Below are 22,562 nucleotides of genomic sequence, written 5' to 3'. Positions count from 1 at the left end.
GGATGCCGCCTGCGCTTCCACGCGGCTTTCCAAAGAGGCCCAGACACCAACCAAACCCTCCTGTCTCTTTAATTATGTATTAGCTGCCTGGGCTGGCAGCTGGGGCCTGCTCGCTGCATACGCTGCCGCGCTGGGTTTAATCCCTTTAAAAAGCAGTAGAAAGCGATGGATGCGTGACTGCTCTCCCCTCCCCCAGCTCCGGAGCCTAGAGGTACAGCCATCCCCTGCCAGCCATTACTCAGCCAGAGGGACGGAGCATCCAGAACTGGCCATAATGAGCCGCCCATGGCTGGCAGGCTGGTGGCCATGTAAATCACAGGCATTGTTTAACAGAAAGCCTCGCTCCCCGCGACTCTTAATTACAGCGTGAGGCTGCAGCCGCCACAGCTGGATCCTCCGGAGCGGCGGCCGGCCACCAACTATTCACCGCCCGGATACCCAGGGGTTAATGGACTTATCATACAAAATCAGTCCCAAGTATAGGAAACACCATTCATACATCTGTATCTATCTATCTATCTATCTATCTATCCATCTATCTATCTATCCTCTATCTATTATCTATCCCATATCTATCTATCTATTCTTATCTATCTATCTATTATCCATCTATCTATCCAAGATCTATTTCATTTCTTTATCTTTTTTGCTCTTTCTGTCATTCCTTTTTATTCTCTATTTCTTTCTTTCTCTGTCTTTCTCTCTCACTTTCTTTCTCTTTCTCTCTTCCTTTCTTTCTTTTTTGTCTTTCTCTTTTTTTCTTTCTTTCTATTCCTTTCTCTCTTTTTCTTTCGTTTTCTTTCTCTGTTTCTTTCTTTCTCTGTTTCTTTCTTTCTTTCTTTCTTTCTTTCTTTCTTTCTTTCTTTCTTTCTTTCTTTCTTTCTTTCTCTGTTTCTTTCTTTCTCTCTTATGTTGTCAGATACCTATAGATAGCAGTGAGATATGATGGACACAAAGATTAATAAATGTACATGTATCTCTCAACTCTGTCCCTCCATCCCATAATAATCTCACTGCTATGTATAGGCCTCTGAGACCATTGCAATGCTACATAGATGATTGGCGATATTAGGATGTATCTATATGTACCAGATATGGATATAGATCCCAGTATGACAGATAAGTAGATGTTATCTCTCCGTGTACCGTAGCCCCCGTTCCTTAGGCTGGTGTCACGTCTAACGTCCATGGTACAGACCGGTCGGGGGTCTCCTATATGAGGGTAACCGTGTAGGTCAGCTGCTCGCTGCTCGTTAGTATGTAGGTAGAGATTGTAGATAAGCCATAAAGAGGATAAGCCCGATCCTCCATAAGGTCCAAAAGTGAAGAGAGCAACCACAGCTTCCACGGGGTCTTCTTCTTTATTAATACATCACGTAATACAGGGACACGGCAACACTTCCACCTTAGGTGGGTCTTCATCGACCATATGTGAGGTTGTTGAGGTCAGATGAGGCGTCGCCCCCTTCTTGCGCAGCCTCTATTCGGGGGGGAAAGTCAGACGTGTGGCTCCGGTGTTCTCCAGACAAACACCCAGCGGCGTTCACCACGGCCGGCGCCCTCGCCTCCATCCCAGGTCCGACAGCCATAGAATTCACTTTTCTCCTGCGAGCAAAGGTCCATTAGGGTCATTGCAAAAATGAATAATTGGAGGAAGTGATATAATAAGGGGACCGTGCTCATTTTGTCCACTGGGTATATCCGGTGTGCCAACTGATGTGAAAGACCCACCAGGAATCGGAGGGGTGGCATGAAACCTAGAAAGGCTCTGTGACATCTCGCCGAAACAAGCCGCCACGTCACATTACTAAGTATACCTTTACCTCCCCGCAGGTGGTTGTGAAGCTGATGGCCGTGCTGGACACCTTAGATCGCTGGATCGATGAAACGCCCCCTGTGGACCAACCGTCCCGTTTTGGCAACAAGGCATTTCGAACCTGGTACGCCAAGCTGGATCAGGTGGGCACCGCAGGAGCGATTCATGAGCCGTTACACAAAGGGCACCAGTATGTGGGCAGCACAGACACCCCCGATACATGTCTTTACAATACACATAGTGCAAACATCGCAGAGCTCCCTGCCTATCACAGCGTCCATATGTATGGGCGACATGGCTGTCTGATATCTATGGCGGCATGGTCAGCAGAGGAGCCACTAAGGGGTCCTGTAGATCGAGGCAGGCACCTGAGGTAGGGGTGGGAGCTGCACATTACCGCTCCTGTATACCCCGCACCTTAGGGAAGATTTCAGCCTGATTCCTTATTGTTCCTGTGGTGGTCGCATCGCTCCTCTCCCCCCTATTATACACATGGTGTCCATAGCTAGTACACGCCGTGCATCTGCAGACCGCCACATGCTGTGCATCCTCCATGGGGTACATATTTACCCACGTGCCATCGGGTGTTCCTTAGATCACTGTCCCCGCACCCCACAACCTGTATTCCCAGTCCATGACATATAGCGCACGTGTCTAACGCCAGAATCTTCCATTTAGGAAGCTGAGAATCTCATTTCCACTGTGATCCCTCCGCATCTGAGCGCGGCCGTGCCCGAGGTGGCCGTCTATCTGAAGGAATCTGTGGGGAACGCAACCCGAATTGACTACGGCACAGGTAATGTTGACCAGCAGCTGCAGAACGCCCCCTATAGGACACAGTCGTGTAGGGAGATGAAGCTTCTGTGTTACTGCTGCGTCGCTTTCAATGTTCCCTTTAGATCCGTGCAAACGTTTCTGCAAATGAGTATCTGTAAAATGGGGTCACTTTTCATCAGCGTCGTCACTAAACAAAACCCCAAACGATGCCCGCGGCACAGGCTCCGAAATGAAAGTTGCCTGCCATTCTGCATGGTGCCACTAGGGTGCCCTGTTGCTGCGGCAGTGCTCGCGTGGTGCCTGCGGTGCTTTTCTGGAGCCCACTTCTTCCTGTGCTGTCAGTGTTTTCCCCCTCTCCCTTACATCATTTCTTGTTCTCTGTTAGTCACTCTAAAACGGTTTGTGTCTTGTAACTCCATGGGGTGACAGCATCAGTCGCCCGTGTTCCCGGGGCTGCGGTGCGATGTGCGCGCAGCATGGAGCCCCTCTCACGTACGCAGCGGCACATGTCTCCGGTGCAGCCCAGCCGCGTCCGTCCGTCACCCCCCCATCATTCTTTCTGTACTTTATTTTTTAACCCTTTCCTGGTCGGCCGTAGTTATATTTTTCCGCAAGCCTCTTTCCTGTTAGATCACCGCCCCAGTCTCATCAGACGTTTACATACCATACTCATAGTGACACTGCGCATCCTTTCATGCCAGCCGGGAAGGGGTTAAAGGCCATTAAAAGGTGCTATTTGAGGCTCAGGAACTGTACGTTTTGGGAGGGGGACAGAAATGGGAAGGAAGCTGGAGAGGCAGGAAAGGTTGCCGATGAGTGAGGTGGCCGATGGGCAGGGAGTCCTGGATGAGTACAACATGGTGGCCAGGAAAGGACGCCATTAGAAGCATCTAGGAGCCTGCGGCACATGTCGTAGGCCGGGAATGCTCCCTGGTTTATGTCCATCATGGTGGCCAGCATGGGATGCCACGAGGGTGAATAGGTCCTAGGAGTCCGGCCGCCTGCTTCTGCCGGAGGAGTCCGCATTTCTGTCTCCATCTATTGTCACCGCTGCCTCCTACTGGCTTGTACAGCAATTACACTTAATATTACTTTCGTGAATTTTTTTTTTTTTAACTTTTTTTTTTTTCATCCCCTTGTCTTGTGCTTTATCCTCTGGCGTACACCTCTGATGTTTGATTTGTACTGTATAGTCATACATTTGCGTTCATCACGCTTAGGATCCATACAAAAAAAAAAGAAAAGGCTTGTACCAAGCAACTTAATAGCCCATAAAATTGAAAAAAGAAGGTATACTGATGCATCCCAACCTGCCCTGTCTGTTGAGTGGGATCACATCAGTCTGTACATGCTGGGGGCTGTAGTTTTCAGGGGACACAGACTGGAGACCACCGTCCCCACATGTTTTGTTTTTTTCCTTAGGACATGAAGCCGCCTTTGCTGCGTTCCTGTTTTGCCTGTGTAAGATTAGGGTCCTGCAGGCGGATGATCAACTCGCCATCGTCTTCAAGGTGTTTGATCGGTGAGAGATGGGCACTGCGGGCAAAACCCAATTATGGCATATAGTCTGTGATGTAAAACATCTGTTCAGAGCCATAGACCCCCAGATATTAGTTGGTGCCCCCTCCTGATTCTTCAGGGTCCAGGCTGTACAGTATGATTTCTACCATTCCTTCCATGGTTTTCTGTTTGCAAACAGATAATTAGATTGTAAGCTCCGAGGCACGTATGTCTCATAAAGGTCCTGCGTCCTGGAGAGATGCAGATATCATGGGGGCCGACATCTTTTAGGACTCCCATTGAAAGACACATCCATTGGTCACTTGACTGCTGCAGTCAATCGTGCTGTGCATGCAAAGGTCCCGGCTGCTCAGTGATGGACTGCAGCGGTCACGACCATTGGAAGTGCCATCATCATCGAAGCAGCAACGCTGGAGGGGAGGGAGCAGGCAGGTGATGATTACTGTAGGCAGGTATGGTGTCAGTGCACCCGGTAGAGGAGGTTTATGTAGGACGGACCTTTCTGCTGGGGCTTTATGGTGCTGAACATGGGGCATTATGATAGAGACTTTCTTTTTTCTGCTTCACAGTTACCTCGAGGTCATGAGGAAACTGCAGAAAACCTACAGGATGGAGCCTGCCGGCAGCCAAGGGGTCTGGGGCCTGGACGACTTCCAGTTTCTGCCTTTTATATGGGGCAGCGCTCAGCTTGTAGGTAAGAAGTCCATCATTGTAGGGCAGGACTGCGTCTTCCATTTCTGAGCCAGCAATCATACATGTAGTCGCCCGTAGGCCGGTGTGTAACATGCGGTCATTGTTTCTGCAGATCATTCCACCCTGGAGCCCAGGCATTTTGTGGACGACAAGGTGGTGAATGAGAATCACAAGGATTATATGTTTCTGGAGTGCATCCTATTTATTACACAGGTGAGCAGTGTGGCCAGAAAAAAACAAGTCAAAGGCTGCGGTTCTTGGTTGGCGTAGCGGGATTAACAGGGTGGTCGCCCCAAAGCAGACAGTCCGTGCCAGTCCACATATCTGACCGGTCAGTCAGTCTGGATATCGGATCTATCCGGTATTCAGCTCTTATACCCAGGGCTGTGGAGTCGGTAAGCCAAACCTCCGACTCTGACTTCAACTCCTCAATTTCCATGACTCCGACTCCACCAAAGTGGGCTCCGACTCCTGTGGAGTCGGTAAGCCAAACCTCCCACTTCTCAATTTCCATGACCACGACTCCGACTCCACAGCCCTGCTTATACTCTATATTACATAGGGTCTTGCTCATGGGTATGTGCACTTGTGCTGTCTTGTGGGTGGTCTGGGGAGAATAGTGCTCGACATCAGCACAGTCCAAGGAATAAAGACGGCGGGCACAAGGCTGGTGAGGACCCTGTAAACATCTCGCATAGGAGGGCTAACGCTTACTAAAGTGTATTTTATCCTACCGGGGCTCAAAAGATTGGAGTGACTGGCTGCAGCGGTCATACCGGTAGGTTCAGCAACTGACCGCAACAACCAGTGTTGTAGCATTCGCCTTCCGGAGGGGTGCGGTGGGGTTACAGGAGCATCAGTGCTGGCCCAGCAGATTAGTGTGGTCCGTACTGTTATTTTATATGCGGTTATTGGATTTTGAGCCATGGACAACCCCATGGTAGAGAATGTGAACTGTTGGCTCATACATAATACACATCAGATAGCCGATGGCTGGGCTATCGTTCATCCGACAGCTATGCCCCCGGCATTTATATTATTTGGGGTCTTCTTAGGTGGCGCAGCAGCCCATTAACGTCAGTTTTTGGTGCAGTGTTTGTTTTTTCCATAGACTCAGTAGTTAAAGAACAGGCTCGTGCTGTAACGGAGCCGCTCTGTACACTGCACCCACATGGTTAAAGGTTAACGCATTCATTTCACATGTCACCAGACGGCGGGGAACTCCACCGGTTGGGTGAGGCCAGGCTCACACTGTTATGTAGTCAGTGCGTGCTGGAACTTGTAGTTCACCCCTCCCCTAAAGAGAGTACTTAATATTCTGCATCTGGACAGAGTGCTGGGGTCACTTTGATGCAACAAGTCAGCGAGCGGTCAGTATTTCTGTAGCTTTTCTGTCCTCCACCCCTTGGAGCACACACTATCCGTACTGAGGCCGGTATATGGCCTGTGTCCCGGGGTCAGCCACTGAGGATGCTGCCTGCCCGGAGCATCATATGGCAGCTGCAGACCAGGCCTTATCCATCGCTGCTCTGTAATGGAAATTTTCTCCGTGCACTGGTAGATTTCCATATAAAAGTAAAATAAACTGGTGGCTCAGAGCTTATGTATTCGGGAAAGTATTTAGGAACTCCTGTGTAATATTGCATTTAATCTCCGCCAGTTCCATCGATTGCTGCCCTTAATGATGGTCTCCTTTCATTCTTTTTTTTTCCCTTTAATGAATATATCACCGTTTTCATACTTATATGTAGGTAGTCTGATACAGATAGAAATCTAGTAGCCAGAACGGCTACAAAGTGTCACTCCGGAGGACCCGGCCCGTCCGTGCACTACAATGGGAGTGGTGTAATGCTTCCTTTCGCCTCTGGTGGCGCTGTAAGGGAAGTGAACGCATGCTGCCTATTCCTCACCTGTTGATTGGACACTCTGTGATTAATCCAGGCTAAACATGCAATCACCCATTCACTGGATTGGTGTGGCCCCTAGCACTGGGACCCCCACCGTTGGCTAGAATAGGGACCTTTGCGGACAGATGAGCAGCATCATGGCTCATTATTTTGCAGCTGTGGTTCCACATGGATGGAGTTTGGATTTCCTTTCCTTGTTTGCAGGGCTGTGGAGTCGGTAAGCCAAACCTCCGACTCCAACTCCTCAATTTCCATGACACCGACTCCAACTCTGACTCCACCAAAATGGGCTCTGACTCCACAGCCCTGCTTTTTTGTGTGAAATTAAAGGGGTTGCGGAACATTTATGGCATATCCTGTATAAATGTCCAATAGATGCAAGCTCCCTCAAGAACTGGACCTTGTCACTCTCTGCCAGGAATGGAGAGATGGCTGTGAAAATGGGGAGAAAACCCTTTAAGGGGGTTGTCCAGGCAGGGCGTAACAATTGATGACCTGTCTGTAGATGAGATTGGTGGGGGTCCGACACCCGACAAGTGAATGGGGGATCAGCACTAAGCAGAGTACAGGCCAGAGCAGATTACAGCTGATAGTTGGGGGTGCTGAGTGCCGGACCCCATGATCTCATATTGAGGACAGATCATCTATCGTTAGGTGCTGGACAGCTCAATGGGCCTGATGTGAGTGATTACAGTCTGTGTACAGCGCTTCGGTATAGGTTTAATGACAGATAAGAAACAGAAAGTCATTTAAAGGGATTGTCTGTAATTAAAAAAAAAAAATTCTAAAATTCCTTCGTAACTTTAGCATCTGTGGACTTCCAGCCAATCAGTAGCCGCAGCAGTGATGCCGAGGCCATTGATTGGCTGCATCGGTCACATGGATGTATGTGATGTCATGACTGCAGGACAAGTAAACAAAGACCCTCGGAACGCTGGAGCGGCGGGGGATCGAGTATATTTTTTATCACGTTGCCTGCTTTAAAGCTAAACTTTCCAGTTCCTGGACATCCCCTTTTATTGTATATATCTCCCTCCGCACATCTGGGGTCTCACGAAATAAACGCTCTGTACCAATCCTTTTATTTTTAAAAGGGATTTGCGGGGGAGGGCGCTTAGGGGGTTAATAGAAGCGCAGCATCCACCACAAAGGATGAGATCAGAGACGTTTGGAATGAGCGATGCTGACTTAACGGGAGCAAGAGACGAGCGGTAATTGAAAGGCGCAGAGCATTGTGCTCCGCTCTGCCTGCACAGCCTCCGCTTCAATCTGCCCTTCTAAATTTGGAGATTTTTTTTCCCCCTCTCCTGGAGAAAGGGAGGGTTCGGATTTCTGCTGGAAGGGAAGGAACTGACAGGAAGGGGCTGCTCTCATCTCAACCGCTGCCCCCCTCCTCTTACTGACTGAGGAACCATTTACAAAAGGCTCATTCTCTGGGGAGAGCAGAGTCAGGAACGCAGAGCCTGTGAGTAATTTCCTGCTCAATATGGCTCCTCTGACTCACACAATCCCCCCGAGGTTACTGCAGGATTGGCTCTCTCCCTCTCTCCATCATGTGATGTCTCAGGCTCTTTTTCTCTTGCCTTCTCTCATGATCTCTCCCTGGATTTTTTATTTTTTTTTTTTTATTTTTCCGTTCTCGCTTTTTTAATTTTTTTTTTTTCAGCACTCCGCTATTACAGCGGAAGCGTCATTGTTTACAACCACATGTGGCCGGGCATGGCGACCGACGATGTCCTTGCTGCGTGCGTCCCCCATCCCTGATTAATCACACAAAATAAAATTGTGTCGGCTTTATTAGATATTGGCAGCCCACCGGTACTGAGAACACGCCTGACGTTAACCAGCGGCTCCAGCACCCGGAAGGGACGCCATCGCTGACCCTATAGGATATCCTCATTGTGATAAAAGCAGCGCCACCACTTGGCCTGTGTGCAGTATCGCAATGTCCAGATATTGTGATGTCGTCTCTTATCACTTTGCATTGTGCCGTTCCTCTGTTACTCCTCCTGGAAGTGAAGGAAAGGGGCATGTTCCTACACAGTCAGTAATGATTGGACAATATCAGCGTGTGTAGTGACACGCCCCCAGAGCTGGTAACACCCAGTTGTCCATTTATTCATGAACTTCTAGGAGAAATAACATAGAAAAAAAGCAAGAGAGGTAACAAGTTCTAATCAGGCTGGGCTGTAATACCACATACAGTCTACAGGGGCGCTGTTTTTTATTTAATTTCTCCATTTCATATAATCCTTTAAAAGATTATTCTCGTGCCACTTCCACATTGGTTGGGGGGTGAGCGGCACCGATGACGTGACGGTACAGTTAAGGAACCTCTCGCACCCCCTGATTTTATTAGGCAGACAATAATTTTTGTGAGGGTAGATAGCGCACGCCAGAGGGGTGATCAACGAATGACGTGATCTGCCAAGTTTCAGGAATATTAATAACTTCCAATAATGATGAGGATCTGTGCTGCACATATCCAAAACCTCAACGTATCCTATCCATCACATAAATAAAAGAACACATCTTCCCAAACTAGTATTGATTAAAAAAGAAATCTGCTACCGTTTTGTGTATACAGCACCCGTGCAGACATAGACGTCTCCACGGTTGCTCCAACTTCAGGCTACACAAAGTGGAAGAATCAAACAGAAAGGAGTAGACCGCACTACTATCTGACTACATGCAGGGTTTGTTTGTAGTCTGTCACCATGGAAACACATAGGTCTGCATAGGAGCTGTATACACAAAATTATAGATCACCCCCGCAGAAACCTTGCACACCTAGACACCCACACACTCTCTTGACTCTATCCTACCACTGGCATCTATATCCTCACTCCACGACACAGACACTGATGCTGCTTTCTACAATGCCACTCTCGCATCAGCTATTGACACGGTCGCCCCTCTCGTCCATAGCAGAGTGCGACGTTTCAATTGACAACCCTGTCACAATAACACCACTAAAAAGCTCCGGCAACTGTCCAGGGTAGCAGAGCGGCGTTGGAAGAAAACACACTCACAAGACCATTTCACTGCATTCAAACAGGCAACACTCGCTTTTAAATCAGCTCTCACCTCTGCTTAAACAGGCCTACTTCACAACCCTCGTATCTTCCCTATCCTACAACCCCAAACAGCTATTCAAGACCTTTAACTCCCCCCACTGCCCCCTCCAACCTCCCTCATCTCTGCTGAGGACTTTGCCACACACTTTAAAAATAAGATCGACCAGACAAGGCAAGTCTTCATTGTTCAACCACCACAACCCCTTTGTATACCAGACCAATGCCCAAACCCCATAACCTCCCTATCCAACATCACTGAAGGGCGGCTTAATTGTCTCCTCTCTAAATCGCACCTCACCACCTGTGCGCTCGACCCCATCCCATCCCATCCCACCTCCCCCCCCCAACCTCACCACCACACTTATCCCATCCCACCTCCCCCCCCCCCCAACCTCACCACCACACTTATCCCATCCCTAACCCACCTCTTCAACCTTTCACTAACTTCCGGCACCTTCCCTTCTGCTTTCAAACATGTAACAGTCACGCCTATCCTTAAAAAGCCAACCCTCGACCCATCCGCTATGTCCAGCTATCGCCCAATATCGCTGCTCCCATTCGCTTCCAAACTCCTGGAGCAGCACGTCCACGCTGAACTTCCCTCCCACCTCTCATCTAATTTGCTCTTTGACAATCTACAATCTGGTTTCCGCCCCCATCACTCAACTGAGACAGCCCTGACCAAAATCACTAACGACCTACTTACTGCTAAGTAAAGCTAATGGACAATACTCTGTACTCCTCATTCTAGACCTGTCCTCTGCTTTCGACACAGTTGACCACTGCCTCCTACTACAGATCCTCTCCTCCTTTGGCATCAAAGACCTCGCCCTTACCTGGATCTCCTCGTAGCTTTCCAACCGCACATTCAGTGTCTCCCACTCCCACACTACCTCCTCATCCCACCCTCTCTCTGTTGGAGTCCCCCAAGGCTCTGTCCTAGGACCCCTACTCTTCTCAATCTATACACTTGGCTTGGGACAACTCATAAAGTCCCATGGACTCCAGTACCACCTCTATGCTGATGACACTCAGATCTACCTTTCTGGCCCAGACGTCACCTCTCTGCTGTCCAGAATCCCAGAGTGTCTGTCAGCCATATCCTCCTTCTTCTCTTCTCGCTTCCTCAAACTCAGTGTGGACAAATCTGAACTCCTCATCTTTCCTCCATCCCATAGATCTTCCCTACCTGACTTATCTATCACAATCAACGACATCATGCTTTCCCCGTACCGGAAGTCCGCTGCCTCGGAGTAACCTTTGACTCTGCCCTGTCCTTTAAACCGCACATCCAAGCTCTGTCCACCTCCTGTCGCCTCCAGCTCAAAAATATCTCCAGAATCCGTCCTTTCCTCAACCGTCAATCTACTAGAATGCTTGTGCATGCCCTCATCATTTCCCGCCTTGACTACTGCAACATCCTTTTCTGCGGCCTCCCTGCTAACACCCTTGCACCTCTCCAGTCCATCCATAACTCTGCTGCCTGACTAATTCATCTCTCTCCTCGCTACTCCTCCGCTTCCCCCCTCTGCAAATCTCTTCACTGGCTCCCATTCCCTCAGCGTATCCAGTTCAAATTACTAATACCGACCTACAAAGCCATCCATAACCTGTCTCCTCCATATATCTCTGAACTATTCTCCTGGTATCTCCCTCACGTAATCTCCGGTCCTCCCAAGACCTCCTTCTCTCCTCCATAGTTATCCGCTCCTCACCCAACCGCCTCCAAGACTTCTCCCGAATATCCCCCATCCTCTGGAATTCTCTGCCCCAACACGTCCGACTATCAACCACATTCGGGTCCTTCAGACGGAACCTGAAAACTCATCTCTTCAGGAAAGCCTACAGCCTGCACTGACCCCGCTGCCTCCTCACCACTACTGAAGCTACCGCCTCACCAACACCGGAGCTCCTACAACCCTCAACCTACTGTCTCCTTCCCCATAATCCTGTAGAATGTAAGCCTGCAAGGGCAGCGTCCTCGCCCCTCTGTATCAGTCTGTCATTGTTACTCTGCTTACTGTAAGTGATATCTGTAATTTGTATGTAACCCCTTCTCATGTACAGCACCATGGAATCAATGGTGCTATATAAATAAATAATAATAATCAGTTGTACCGTTGTGTTTTTTTTTTGTTTTTTTGGTCCCAACCGTAATGTCAGAGATGGACATGGGTTTTAAAGAAGCAAAATCCTAATGATTGCAGGGAAATTGTGTGTATTAAAGGAGTTGTGTCATACAGCAGCCCCTGTCCATAACTGATATCAGGGGTCCGCTGTATGACCTGTCCAGTAATTACTGGTGGTGTGGCCCTGACAGTAGCGGCCTTTTCATTCTTGGACCCTATGGGGGTCTTGGGTCATTCACCCCCCACAGTGATGATTTTTTGGACTTAGTCTTTAGTATGCCAGCTGCTGTATATTCGATTTTCTCATTGACGTCTGTAGAAATATTCCATTTAGGTTGGATCTGATGATTATTTCTCTTCCAGATGAAGACCGGACCCTTCGCAGAGCACTCCAATCAGCTGTGGAACATCAGCGCCGTCCCAACGTGGGCGAAAGTCAACCAGGGCCTGATCCGCATGTACAAGGCAGAGGTGAGACGCCGGACGCACACTGTCGGCACCACAGTGGGGACATGGAGAGACCCTGTGTGCTTCCAGGGAATGTAAGGTGTCTGTCATTGACGTCTCTTCCCTGAAAACAAAAGGATTGGGTGCTTCAATCAAACTAGCCGGACCCTAAATAATTACTGCCATATTGGAACACCTCCCATCCTAGCAGATTAAAGGGGTTGTCCCGGCAAACTCTCCTGCCCAATCTGACATTGGGTATGAAAAACGCTGGGCAGCACAATTGGTACCGAAACTGTCCCAAGCCGAGCGAACACCATGTACGAGTGATATGCAAACACAATATTCGCTGTGCATTGGATGGCGGTTTTGGGGTCTGTGTCATACAGCGTCGTATGCCCAAGTCACAGGGTGCAAAATAACCTCAAGGGGGGAATCATCCAGCAGCACAGAGTGTTTCAGTAGAGAATGTGCGTGGCCATAGCCTTGAGTAATGGCTGCATCCTGCTGCTTTACTGCACCGTAGCAATGGAGATGGAAGCAGGACAGGCATAAATTACTGCCCCCTGTGCTCACGTTGCTGCCCCCTTCCCCTGTGCTCACGTTACTGCCCTTTATGCTCAGGTTATTTCATCCCCCTCTGTGCTCAGGTTATTGTCCCCCCCACCCACCCATGCTCAGGTTGCTGCCCCTCCCACCCACCCATGCTCAGGTTGCTGCCCCTGTGCTCAGGTTACTGCCCCTGTGCTCAGGTTACTGCCCCTCATGCTCAGGTTATTGCTGGTATATGGAAGCGGTGGAGTGTGCTGCTGTGAGCCCAAATTAGAGCAAAGGGGGATAAGGCAGGGCCAATGTGGCGCCGCAGATCTCTAGGAGAAATAAAGGATAGCGGAAAATTCTGAAACCGCGTGTCGGAGCCGCTTATCTCCAGAGGACGGGATGGCGGCCCCTCGCTCACACATACAAAGATAAAGCCGCTCATCTCCAGGCGGACATGTTTCCGTATTGGAGCAGCTTTGGTTTTCTGGCCTCCCTCTAGGATGATAATGATAATGAAGATCCATACACTTCCCAGTAGAGCAGGGGTTAATGTTACCACAGGCTTGCTTGTTAACCCGTGAAAGGGGCAAGCACATGTACTGAATAGAATTACTGAGGTGAAAAGTTCCTGGAGCTGTGAATCAGTCCTTCCTCCACTGCCCCCTCCGCTGCCGGCTCCACATCCTGTGCTGCGTCCCACCCACATACCTCTGTAATCTGGGAGCCAGTCTCTTGGAAGTCTGCGCTGTCTCCTTCCTGCTAAGAGAGCTCTGTTCCCGGTTGTCTCTCCATGTTATACAGAGGCCCAGTGCGGGCAGGACAGCGGGGTCTACCCGAGCGGTGTCGGGGGGCACCTGGGCACGAGTCGCTGCAGAGCTAAACACACATATATATATATATGAGTCCAATAATCCCCTACAAGATCCAGGTTAATAGAGGGGTCAGAGGAACCCCACACATCCATGCATTGCACACACAGCCCATTAATTTCTATAGGCGCCATGTAATTCTTTATTTCCCCAGTAGGGGAGCTGCAGGGAGTTTCTCCATAGATTACAGCTAATTGCTGGGAGCCGGTGGGGTCTACTCGCCTTCTGAAATGGGTCAAATACTTGTTAAAGGAAGCAACTTCTTATTAGAAAACAAAATTTTTAAGTCTGAAGTTTATAGCTTGTTGCCTAGGTTACAGGCACCTCTGCAGTCAATCAGAGGTGGTCGAGTTCCTAGGCAAAAGGTACAGCACTTGCAAGATTATTATTATTATTATTTATTGTTATAGCGCCATTTATTCCATGGCGCTTTACAAGTGAGGAGGGGTATACATAATAAAAACAAGTACAATAATCTTGAACAATACAAGTCATAACTGGTACAGTAGGAGAGGACCCTGCCCACGAAGGCTCACAATCTACAAGGGATGGGTGAGAATACAGTAGGTGAGGGTAGAGCTGATCGTGCAGCGGTTGGTTGATCGGTGGTTACTGCAGGTTGTAGGCTTGTCGGAAGAGGTGGGTCTTCAGATTCTTTTTGAAGGTTTCGATGGTGGGCGAGAGTCTGATGTGTTATGGTACAGTGTTCTAGAGTAGGGGTGATACGCGAGAGAAATCTTGTATACGATTGTGGGAAGAGGAGATAAGAGGGGAGTAGAGAAGGAGATCTTGTGAGGATCGGAGGTTGCGTGCAGGAAAGTACCGGGAGATGAGGTCACAGATGTATGGAGGAGACAGGTTGTGGATGGCTTTGTATGTCATGGTTAGGGTTTTGTAGTGGAGTCTCTGGGCAATGGGGAGCCAGTGAAGGGATTGACAGAGGGGAGAGGCCGGAGAATAGCGGGGGGACAGGTGGATTAGTCGGGCAGCAGAGTTTAGAATAGATTGGAGGGGTGCGAGAGTGTTTGAGGGGAGGCCACAGAGCAGGAGGTTGCAGTAGTCAAGGCGAGAGATGATGAGGGCATGGACTAGGGTTTTTGCAGATTCTTGGTTGAGGAATGAACGGATTCGTGCAAGATCTTTGTAATACAGCTTGTAAGCGCTGGGCTGGATCCATCTACCTTCAGCGCCCCTTTGCCCCTATTGTGTTAGGCTACTTTCACACTTGCGTCGTGTGACGTACGTCGCAATGAATCCTGCAAAGTTGCCCGCAGGATGCGTTTTTTCTCCATACACTTGCATTAGCGACGCATTGCGACGGATTGCCACGACGTGCGACGGATGCGTTGTGTTTTGGCGGACCGTCGGCACAAAAAAACATTCCATGTAACACTTTTTGTGCGTCGCGTCCGCCATTTTCGACTGCGCATGCGCGGCCGGAACTCTGCCCCCTCCTCCCCGGACTGAAGAATGGGCAGCGGATGCGTTGTAAAACTGCATTCGCTGCCCACGTCTTGCAGTTATTTCACAGCGTCTGTCGGTACATCGGCCTGACGCATTGCGACTGGCCCGTACCGACGAAAGTAGCCTTAGAGAGCGCACTGTTTTGACCAGTGGCACAACCATAATGATGGCTCGCATTACCAATTCTCAGGAGAGCACTACAAGCGGGAGGAGGCAGAGGATTGTTGTGCTCTTAGAGAAAGGGCATGAGACAACCCCTTTAATGTGGTCATGCACTTTAAATAAAAGTAGTTTTATAGTTGGGTTATCAGTGAGGACTCATTGTGCGGGCACAGGTGATGTTGGCCTGTTTTGGACATTAGTGGTCCATCCTGGTCATACCTGGTCAGGAACACCGGGCCATGACTATCTGGGATCAGTCCGATATAACCATTGTTCCTTCTTATATTTTACCCAATGATTGGTGATTTCTGGTTGAAATCATACATTTTCATCAAAATGGCTTATGGCTGTGGGCTAGCGTACCATTAACGGGTCAGTAACAGAAATGTGAAGGCTGCGTACAATCAGTGGTTGTTGATTGACTGCAGTGGTCACATGGAAAGACTCTCCTTATTTTTACCGTGCTGTCCACAAATTGGATTGCATGTACGATGTGACAGGTTCTCTTTAAGAAAATAAAAAAATTACCGTTCTGTGTATGCAGCTCCTATGCAGTCCAATGTATCTGCATGGTTATTGACTGCTTACCTGGTGACAGATGGAGAAGACTGAGGGTGCGTTCACATTGCGTTCAGGTGTCGTTCACTGGTGCCGTCAGAGCTTACAAAACGGGATGTGGACATATGCGCCAACAGGGCCGTGGACTATAATGGTGGCGGCAGAGCCAACGTGCGCTCTCTCGTACATCATTTTTGGGTGTATATGCCTACTGGAGGCAGAAAATCGGACTAAGTAGACTGTGTCTGAGTGTCCACCCCCAATAGGTGTAAACGCCCAAAAATGATGCACGACAGAGCACACATTCGCTCTGCCGGCACCCTTAGTCTAAGGTCTTGTCGGCACATATGTCCGGTTCAGACGTTCCCTCCGATGGAGCCAGTGAACGGGTGCCTGAACGCAATGTGAAAGCACACTAACTCATGACACAAGATCTGACTACACAGGGGGCGTTTGTAGTCTGTTACCATGGAGACGCATAGAAGCTATTGACAAAACACAATTGTAGAACTTTTTGAGCATTCTTTACATGACAAGGATTGGTGAGGGTAGAAGCAGACCGAGTGGGAGGACCCCCTTATCTTTTCTTTTTTTACAGCTCTGCAGTAGACCCCCGTTTGGAGCTGTCTGTGAAGCAGATGATATTCACCTGATTGGTCCCATTTCTTATTTTCAGTGTGGTCTCCTCGCTCAGGCAGCCCAGGATGAGTCATCTGCCATGGTCACCCTAACAAATGTCACCTAGCGGCCGTTGTATCCGTGGCTTATTACCCATCTCTGCAGAGCAGCATGTGGCGGTGTGAGGGCGACGCTCGCCCGGCCTCCCTGGCGCTATACGGAGGTGTGGTATTGATTTTCAGGCGAGAGCTGCTTCCCATTAGGATTGTAGAGGCAGCACACTGCGGCCATGTGTGTCAGTGCTGAGGATAGGCCTCTTCCTTTCATCTGCTGTGTGCTCCCCTCACACATGAGGCTCCGTCTCTGCCGCGCAGAACAGCACAGCTCTTGTAGCTTTGCAGCCCTCTCTGGTGTTTGCTCAGCCTCCACCAGGCCCCCAAGTCTCTGGGAAGAGACGTGAACTTTCACCCTGGCTGGAATTCCAGGCGGCCTGATCTCTACACCCCCCAGCCTCCCTCATGACATCGGCGGGACCCGCAGCTGCCGCCTGCAACTAAAATCCGGAGCGAGGTATCGGGGGTCTCACAGTGTGCACCACACAAGCAGCAGTGCCGCTGGTCTCTGGGAGCCGTAAAGGAAAAACAAATATTTTCTGCACAGAAAATGTCCACAACTTGTAGATTTTTTTTTTCAGGCCACGTTCACACCTTCGGGATTTGCTGCAAATTTAGGGGGTCAGGTTTTGAAAACTCCCACTGCTGGAGATTGAAAGCACTGTGCGGATTTTACATTCTGCAGCATAATCCTGCAGATTTCATCCCTGTGTTATTGGAGTAGAGCAAAATCGGCGACAAATCTCAGCAAAATCAGCTTGTAGCGCGCAGATTTTGTTGCTGATTTGTGAATAAAAGGACGGGCCGATGCCTGATCCTCATGTACACCAATATCTGCCATAAGGGGAAGATGGGAGATCCCTCTCATACCCGTTAATAGGCTGGATTAATGTCAGATCGGTGGGGATGTGACACCAGGAACCCCCGCCCGTCAGCTGTGCCGGCGGCAGCTGGATGTGATCTGTTGTGAGGCTGCACAGCGCCGCCATCTGCGTAGTGGCCACAACGGGTATTGCACATTCACCCACACCAAATCTCTTCCTGCACAGCTGCGGGGGTCATTGCTAGAGGGATTTTCTCAAAATCCTAAGCAATAGACATGGGTTAGCTTACTGATTGCTCAGGGTCCAGCTGCTGGGACCCTCTGCAGAGCTGCATCCTGTGTGCCGCCGGCTCAAGCTCTGCTCCATTCACCCTCTATGGACAGACCCATAGATGGTACATGGAGTGGCGTTGGTGCAGCTTTCCCAGGATCCAGAGCCTCAATCTGAGGCTCCATCAGTAACCTATATTTTAGGAATAACCATGTAGCACACCCTGCGCCTGTGGTTCGCCTCTACTCAGCAATGAATGTGTCCATTCACTGACTGCAAGCAGAAGTGTTGAATCCATTAAGCTCCATTTACATCCAGCAGGAAGCCTCCCGCCCTGGCCGTGCCGCAGGCTGATAATACATTGCAGATGGGGGGCCCCCAGCAGCTAATGGCGTTTATTGCCCGGTGGGTTGGGGAGCGCAGCTGTGCTGTCCCGGTCTCTTCCCACACACACATGTGGAAACTTCCTGCAGAGACAGAGCTCACACACAGAGCTCTGCGCGCCCTCCCACCTCATCCTGTGCAGAGCGGAGCCTCCATCGCCACTGCCTGACAACACAGCGCTGTAGGTGCAGTTCACACACGGCGCGGTTTTTGGCTGGATTCTATAGCACGTCACCATGCCCATCCTTGCCACCCAAATGTCCTCCAAACCATAGAGGTGAAAGATGTTTTGCCTCGTACTTATCCTGATCTGTGTACAGAACTGCATTCACAAATATGTGGGCTTCAGAGCTGAACTCTCCAAGCACCCTTTTGGTTTTACAGTATCTTGGAAGTGAAGGTTTTACAAAATGAGCTGTTTAGGGGTATGTTCACATGGATGATAAATGTGGTGCCTAAATCCACATGAAATATGCACAGAAAAGCAGAAAACCACCTCACCCGAGTCACAGCGGTACTCGTGTGCCGAACCCCTGCAGGTCAAAATTCAGATCCGTGGCCGACGTCTGAAGTCTGACTGTAGCCTAAAGGGTATCTGACAACAAGCTGCTCAATGGTTTCCAGAGTTAATCAGTAATGTTGTGCATACAGCTCTGGAGTATAATGCAGCATGTAACTCGGGATCAGTAATGTATGTGCACAGTGACTGCACCAGCAGAATAGTGAGTGCAGCTCTGGAGTATAATACAGGATGTAACTCAGGATCAGTAATGTATGTACACATTGACTGCACCAGCAGAATACTGAGTGCAGCTCTGGAGTATAATTAGGATGTAACTCAGGATCAGTAATGTAATGTATGTACACAGTGACTGCACCAGCAGAATAGTGAGTGCAGCTCTGGGGTATAAAACAGGATGTAACTCAGGATCAGTACAGGATCAGTAATGTAATGTATGTACACAGTGACTGCACCAGCAGAACAGTGAGTGCAGCTCTGGAGTATAATACAAGATGTAACTCAGGATCAGTACAGGATAAGTAATGTAATGTATGTACACAGTGACTGCACCAGCAAAACAGTGAGTGCAGCTCTGGGGTATAATACAAGATGGAACTCAGGATCAGTAATGTATGTACACAGTGACTGCACCAGCAGAATAGTGAGTGCAGCTCTGGGGTATAATACAGGATGTAACTCAGGATCAGTACAGGATCAGTAATGTAATGTATGTATGCAGTGACTGCACCAGCAGAATAGTGAATGCAGCTCTGGGGTATAATACAGGATGTAACTCAGGCTCAGTACAGGATAAGTAATGTAGTGTATGCACACAGTGACTGCACCAGCAGAATAGTGCGTGCAGCTCTGGGGTATAATACAGGATGTAACTCAGGATCAGTAATGTATGTACACATTGACTGCACCAGCAGAATACTGAGTGCAGCTCTGGAGTATAATTAGGATGTAACTCAGGATCAGTAATGTAATGTATGTACACAGTGACTGCACCAGCAGAATAGTGAGTGCAGCTCTGGGGTATAAAACAGGATGTAACTCAGGATCAGTACAGGATCAGTAATGTAATGTATGTACACAGTGACTGCACCAGCAGAACAGTGAGTGCAGCTCTGGAGTATAATACAAGATGTAACTCAGGATCAGTACAGGATAAGTAATGTAATGTATGTACACAGTGACTGCACCAGCAAAACAGTGAGTGCAGCTCTGGGGTATAATACAAGATGGAACTCAGGATCAGTAATGTATGTACACAGTGACTGCACCAGCAGAATAGTGAGTGCAGCTCTGGGGTATAATACAGGATGTAACTCAGGATCAGTACAGGATCAGTAATGTAATGTATGTATGCAGTGACTGCACCAGCAGAATAGTGAATGCAGCTCTGGGGTATAATACAGGATGTAACTCAGGCTCAGTACAGGATAAGTAATGTAGTGTATGCACACAGTGACTGCACCAGCAGAATAGTGCGTGCAGCTCTGGGGTATAATACAGGATGTAACTCAAGATCAGTACAGGATCAGTAATGTAATGTATGTACACAGTGACTGATGTAACTCAGGATCAGTACAGGATGAGTAATGTATGTACACAGTGACTGCACCAGCAGAATAGCGAGTACAGCTCTGGGGTATAATACAGGATGTAACTCAGGATCAGTAATGTATGTACACAGTGACTGCACCAGCAAAATAGTGAGTGCAGCTCTGGAGGATAATACAGGATGTAACTCAGGATCAGTACAGGATGAGTAATGTATGTACACAGTGACTGCACCAGCAGAATAGTGAGTGCAGCTCTGGAGTATAATACAGGATGTAACTCAGGATCAGTAATGTATGTACACAGTGACTGCACCAGCAAAATAGTGAGTGCAGCTCTGGAGGATAATACAGGATGTAACTCAGGATCAGTACAGGATCAGTAATGTATGTACACAGTGACTGCACCAGCAGAATAGTGAGTGCAGCTCTGGGGTATAATACAGGATGTAACTCAGGATCAGTAATGTAGTGTATGTACACAGTGACTGCACTAGCAGAATAGTGAGTACAGCTCTGGAGTATAACACAAGGTGTAACTTAAGACTTGGATCAGTACAGGATCAGTAATGTAATGTGTGTACACAGTGACTGCACTAGCAGAATAGTGAGTGCAGCTCTGGGGTATGATACCAGATGTAGATTTGTGGTTTCATTCCTCTTGACTCCCTGTCCTTCCTTGCCTGCTCTGTGTCTCTGTGCTGCTGTGTCCTAACTCGGATTGTCCCTTTATCTCTTGCAGTGTCTGGAGAAGTTTCCTGTAATTCAGCACTTTAAGTTTGGCAGCCTGCTCTCCATTCAGCCTGTGAAGTCGTAAGGATCGCCGGCGGTGGAGTGGAGAACCCTCTGCCTCTAGATACAAGCCCACTCCTCCTTCCCGGCCACTCTTCTCATCCATGTTGTCCCATCTGCTGGGGAGGATGGGGAGGGAGGATTCGGCCCTTTTTCATTTGTGGAGGTGCAGAGAGCAGTTACTATTTTGGAATTAGCAATATAAGTTAATATGCGGCACTTACCGCCATGTTTGTATGGGGGAGGGTGTCGTTGGTATTTTTGTGTTTAGCTGGACTTTTGGGGGCAGCAGATTAAATGATCCAGGGGAAGGTCGGGTGTAGGATATTGATGTGACAAGTCGCTTCCCTGCTCTTTTCACCTCTACTAATGACCAATAAGGAGACCGCCCCGTGTAGACATGGCAGATTCCTTGAATTTGGCACTGCAGTTCAAGCTGCATAAAGGGTTAATGCCAATAAAATCTTAAGACCCTCATGTCGGGTTCGTTATTTAATCGTGTAAAGTTATTTGTACATTTAAAGTGACAAAGCTGCAGTACCCAGCACAGCCACTACTGAACGTATGGCGCTGTATGATGAGCTGACGGCAGGAGCGCAGGGAGTCCGGACCCCACCAGTCGTCAGTTTTAGAAATGTGGATAACTCCTTTAAAAGTGAAACGGTTTTATAGTGAATTTGAAGGGGATTTCTAGTTTTATGCAAATCTTAAAGGGGTTGTCCAGGAGGCGCCTGGGATGCCGGCATTTGAGCGGCAGCAGACATTCTTCCTTAGTAAATCCCCCCAATGTATGCCGTCTAGACAATCGCCCATGAATTATAGTCCCCCGTACACATTAGACCACAGTCCTCTGAACCCGCTGATATCTGCAGGATGCAATTGTTGCAAACCCTCTGCTGTGAACTGGATGAAGTCTGTACATTGTTAGCCCATAAATGAGAATATTTTCGTTCACCGACAGCCGGAATCTTGGTGAGGCAACCGGATAAAGCAGGAAAAATGCTCTAAATGGGACTTATAGACCGAACATGGGGGTAGCGGAGTACAGACACGCTCATCAGCCCACGGTCTCTGCTCTCTGGTGATTCTCAGGGAATTGCACCACCGGTAATTCTTCATCACATTGGGCTTGGAAGTTGCAATGCTCCGGTTCCATCCTGCAGGACCCCCCATTGTTACCCTGTAGGGGCCATCAGCACAGAATACTGAGGCCCAGTGCGGCGGCCATATTCTCCCTATACGAGGCTGCCATGATCTGCAAAGAAACTGTGTGTGGCTGACAGACGGGTTCCCTTCCCGGGAGCCCCGCTAATTCCTACACCCAAGACGTGGGGGGCTGTGACTGGGTTAGCTGCTGACCACTCACCAGCATATCTCCAATATATGATGATCCACGAGGAATCTGCAGCCATAGAGGAGAGGGATTACTTATGCAGGATGGCATGTCAGACTTTCCCATATATACTGCCCTGTTTCCTCTGTTCGTCAGCCGTCCTCAATGCTGAGAATACTGATCCATCATGTAATACCATCA

At 48.9% G+C, this 22,562-nt stretch overlaps 1 protein-coding gene across 2 annotated transcripts in view; it reads left to right on the top strand.

Annotated features, from left to right (window-relative positions):
* The window catches only part of PTPA (protein phosphatase 2 phosphatase activator), a 32,316-nt gene extending 10,811 nt beyond the window's left edge, over positions 1-21,505 (top strand). For both annotated transcript variants that reach the window (XM_077284512.1, XM_077284511.1), the window contains exons 4-10: positions 1,834-1,959; positions 2,495-2,612; positions 4,016-4,115; positions 4,684-4,808; positions 4,920-5,020; positions 12,284-12,391; positions 20,979-21,505. In XM_077284512.1, the coding sequence (XP_077140627.1) occupies positions 1,834-1,959; positions 2,495-2,612; positions 4,016-4,115; positions 4,684-4,808; positions 4,920-5,020; positions 12,284-12,391; positions 20,979-21,053 (753 nt within the window). In that variant the 3' untranslated portion in view covers positions 21,054-21,505. The remainder of the gene's footprint in view (positions 1-1,833; positions 1,960-2,494; positions 2,613-4,015; positions 4,116-4,683; positions 4,809-4,919; positions 5,021-12,283; positions 12,392-20,978) is intronic.
* Positions 21,506-22,562: the final 1,057 nt, after the last annotated feature.

Source organism: Ranitomeya variabilis, chromosome 2 (assembly GCF_051348905.1).
Source record: "Ranitomeya variabilis isolate aRanVar5 chromosome 2, aRanVar5.hap1, whole genome shotgun sequence".
NCBI lineage: Eukaryota > Metazoa > Chordata > Amphibia > Anura > Dendrobatidae > Ranitomeya > Ranitomeya variabilis.
The sequence above is the reverse complement of the archived record's forward strand: the minus strand, read 5'-3'. Positions and strand labels throughout refer to the sequence as shown.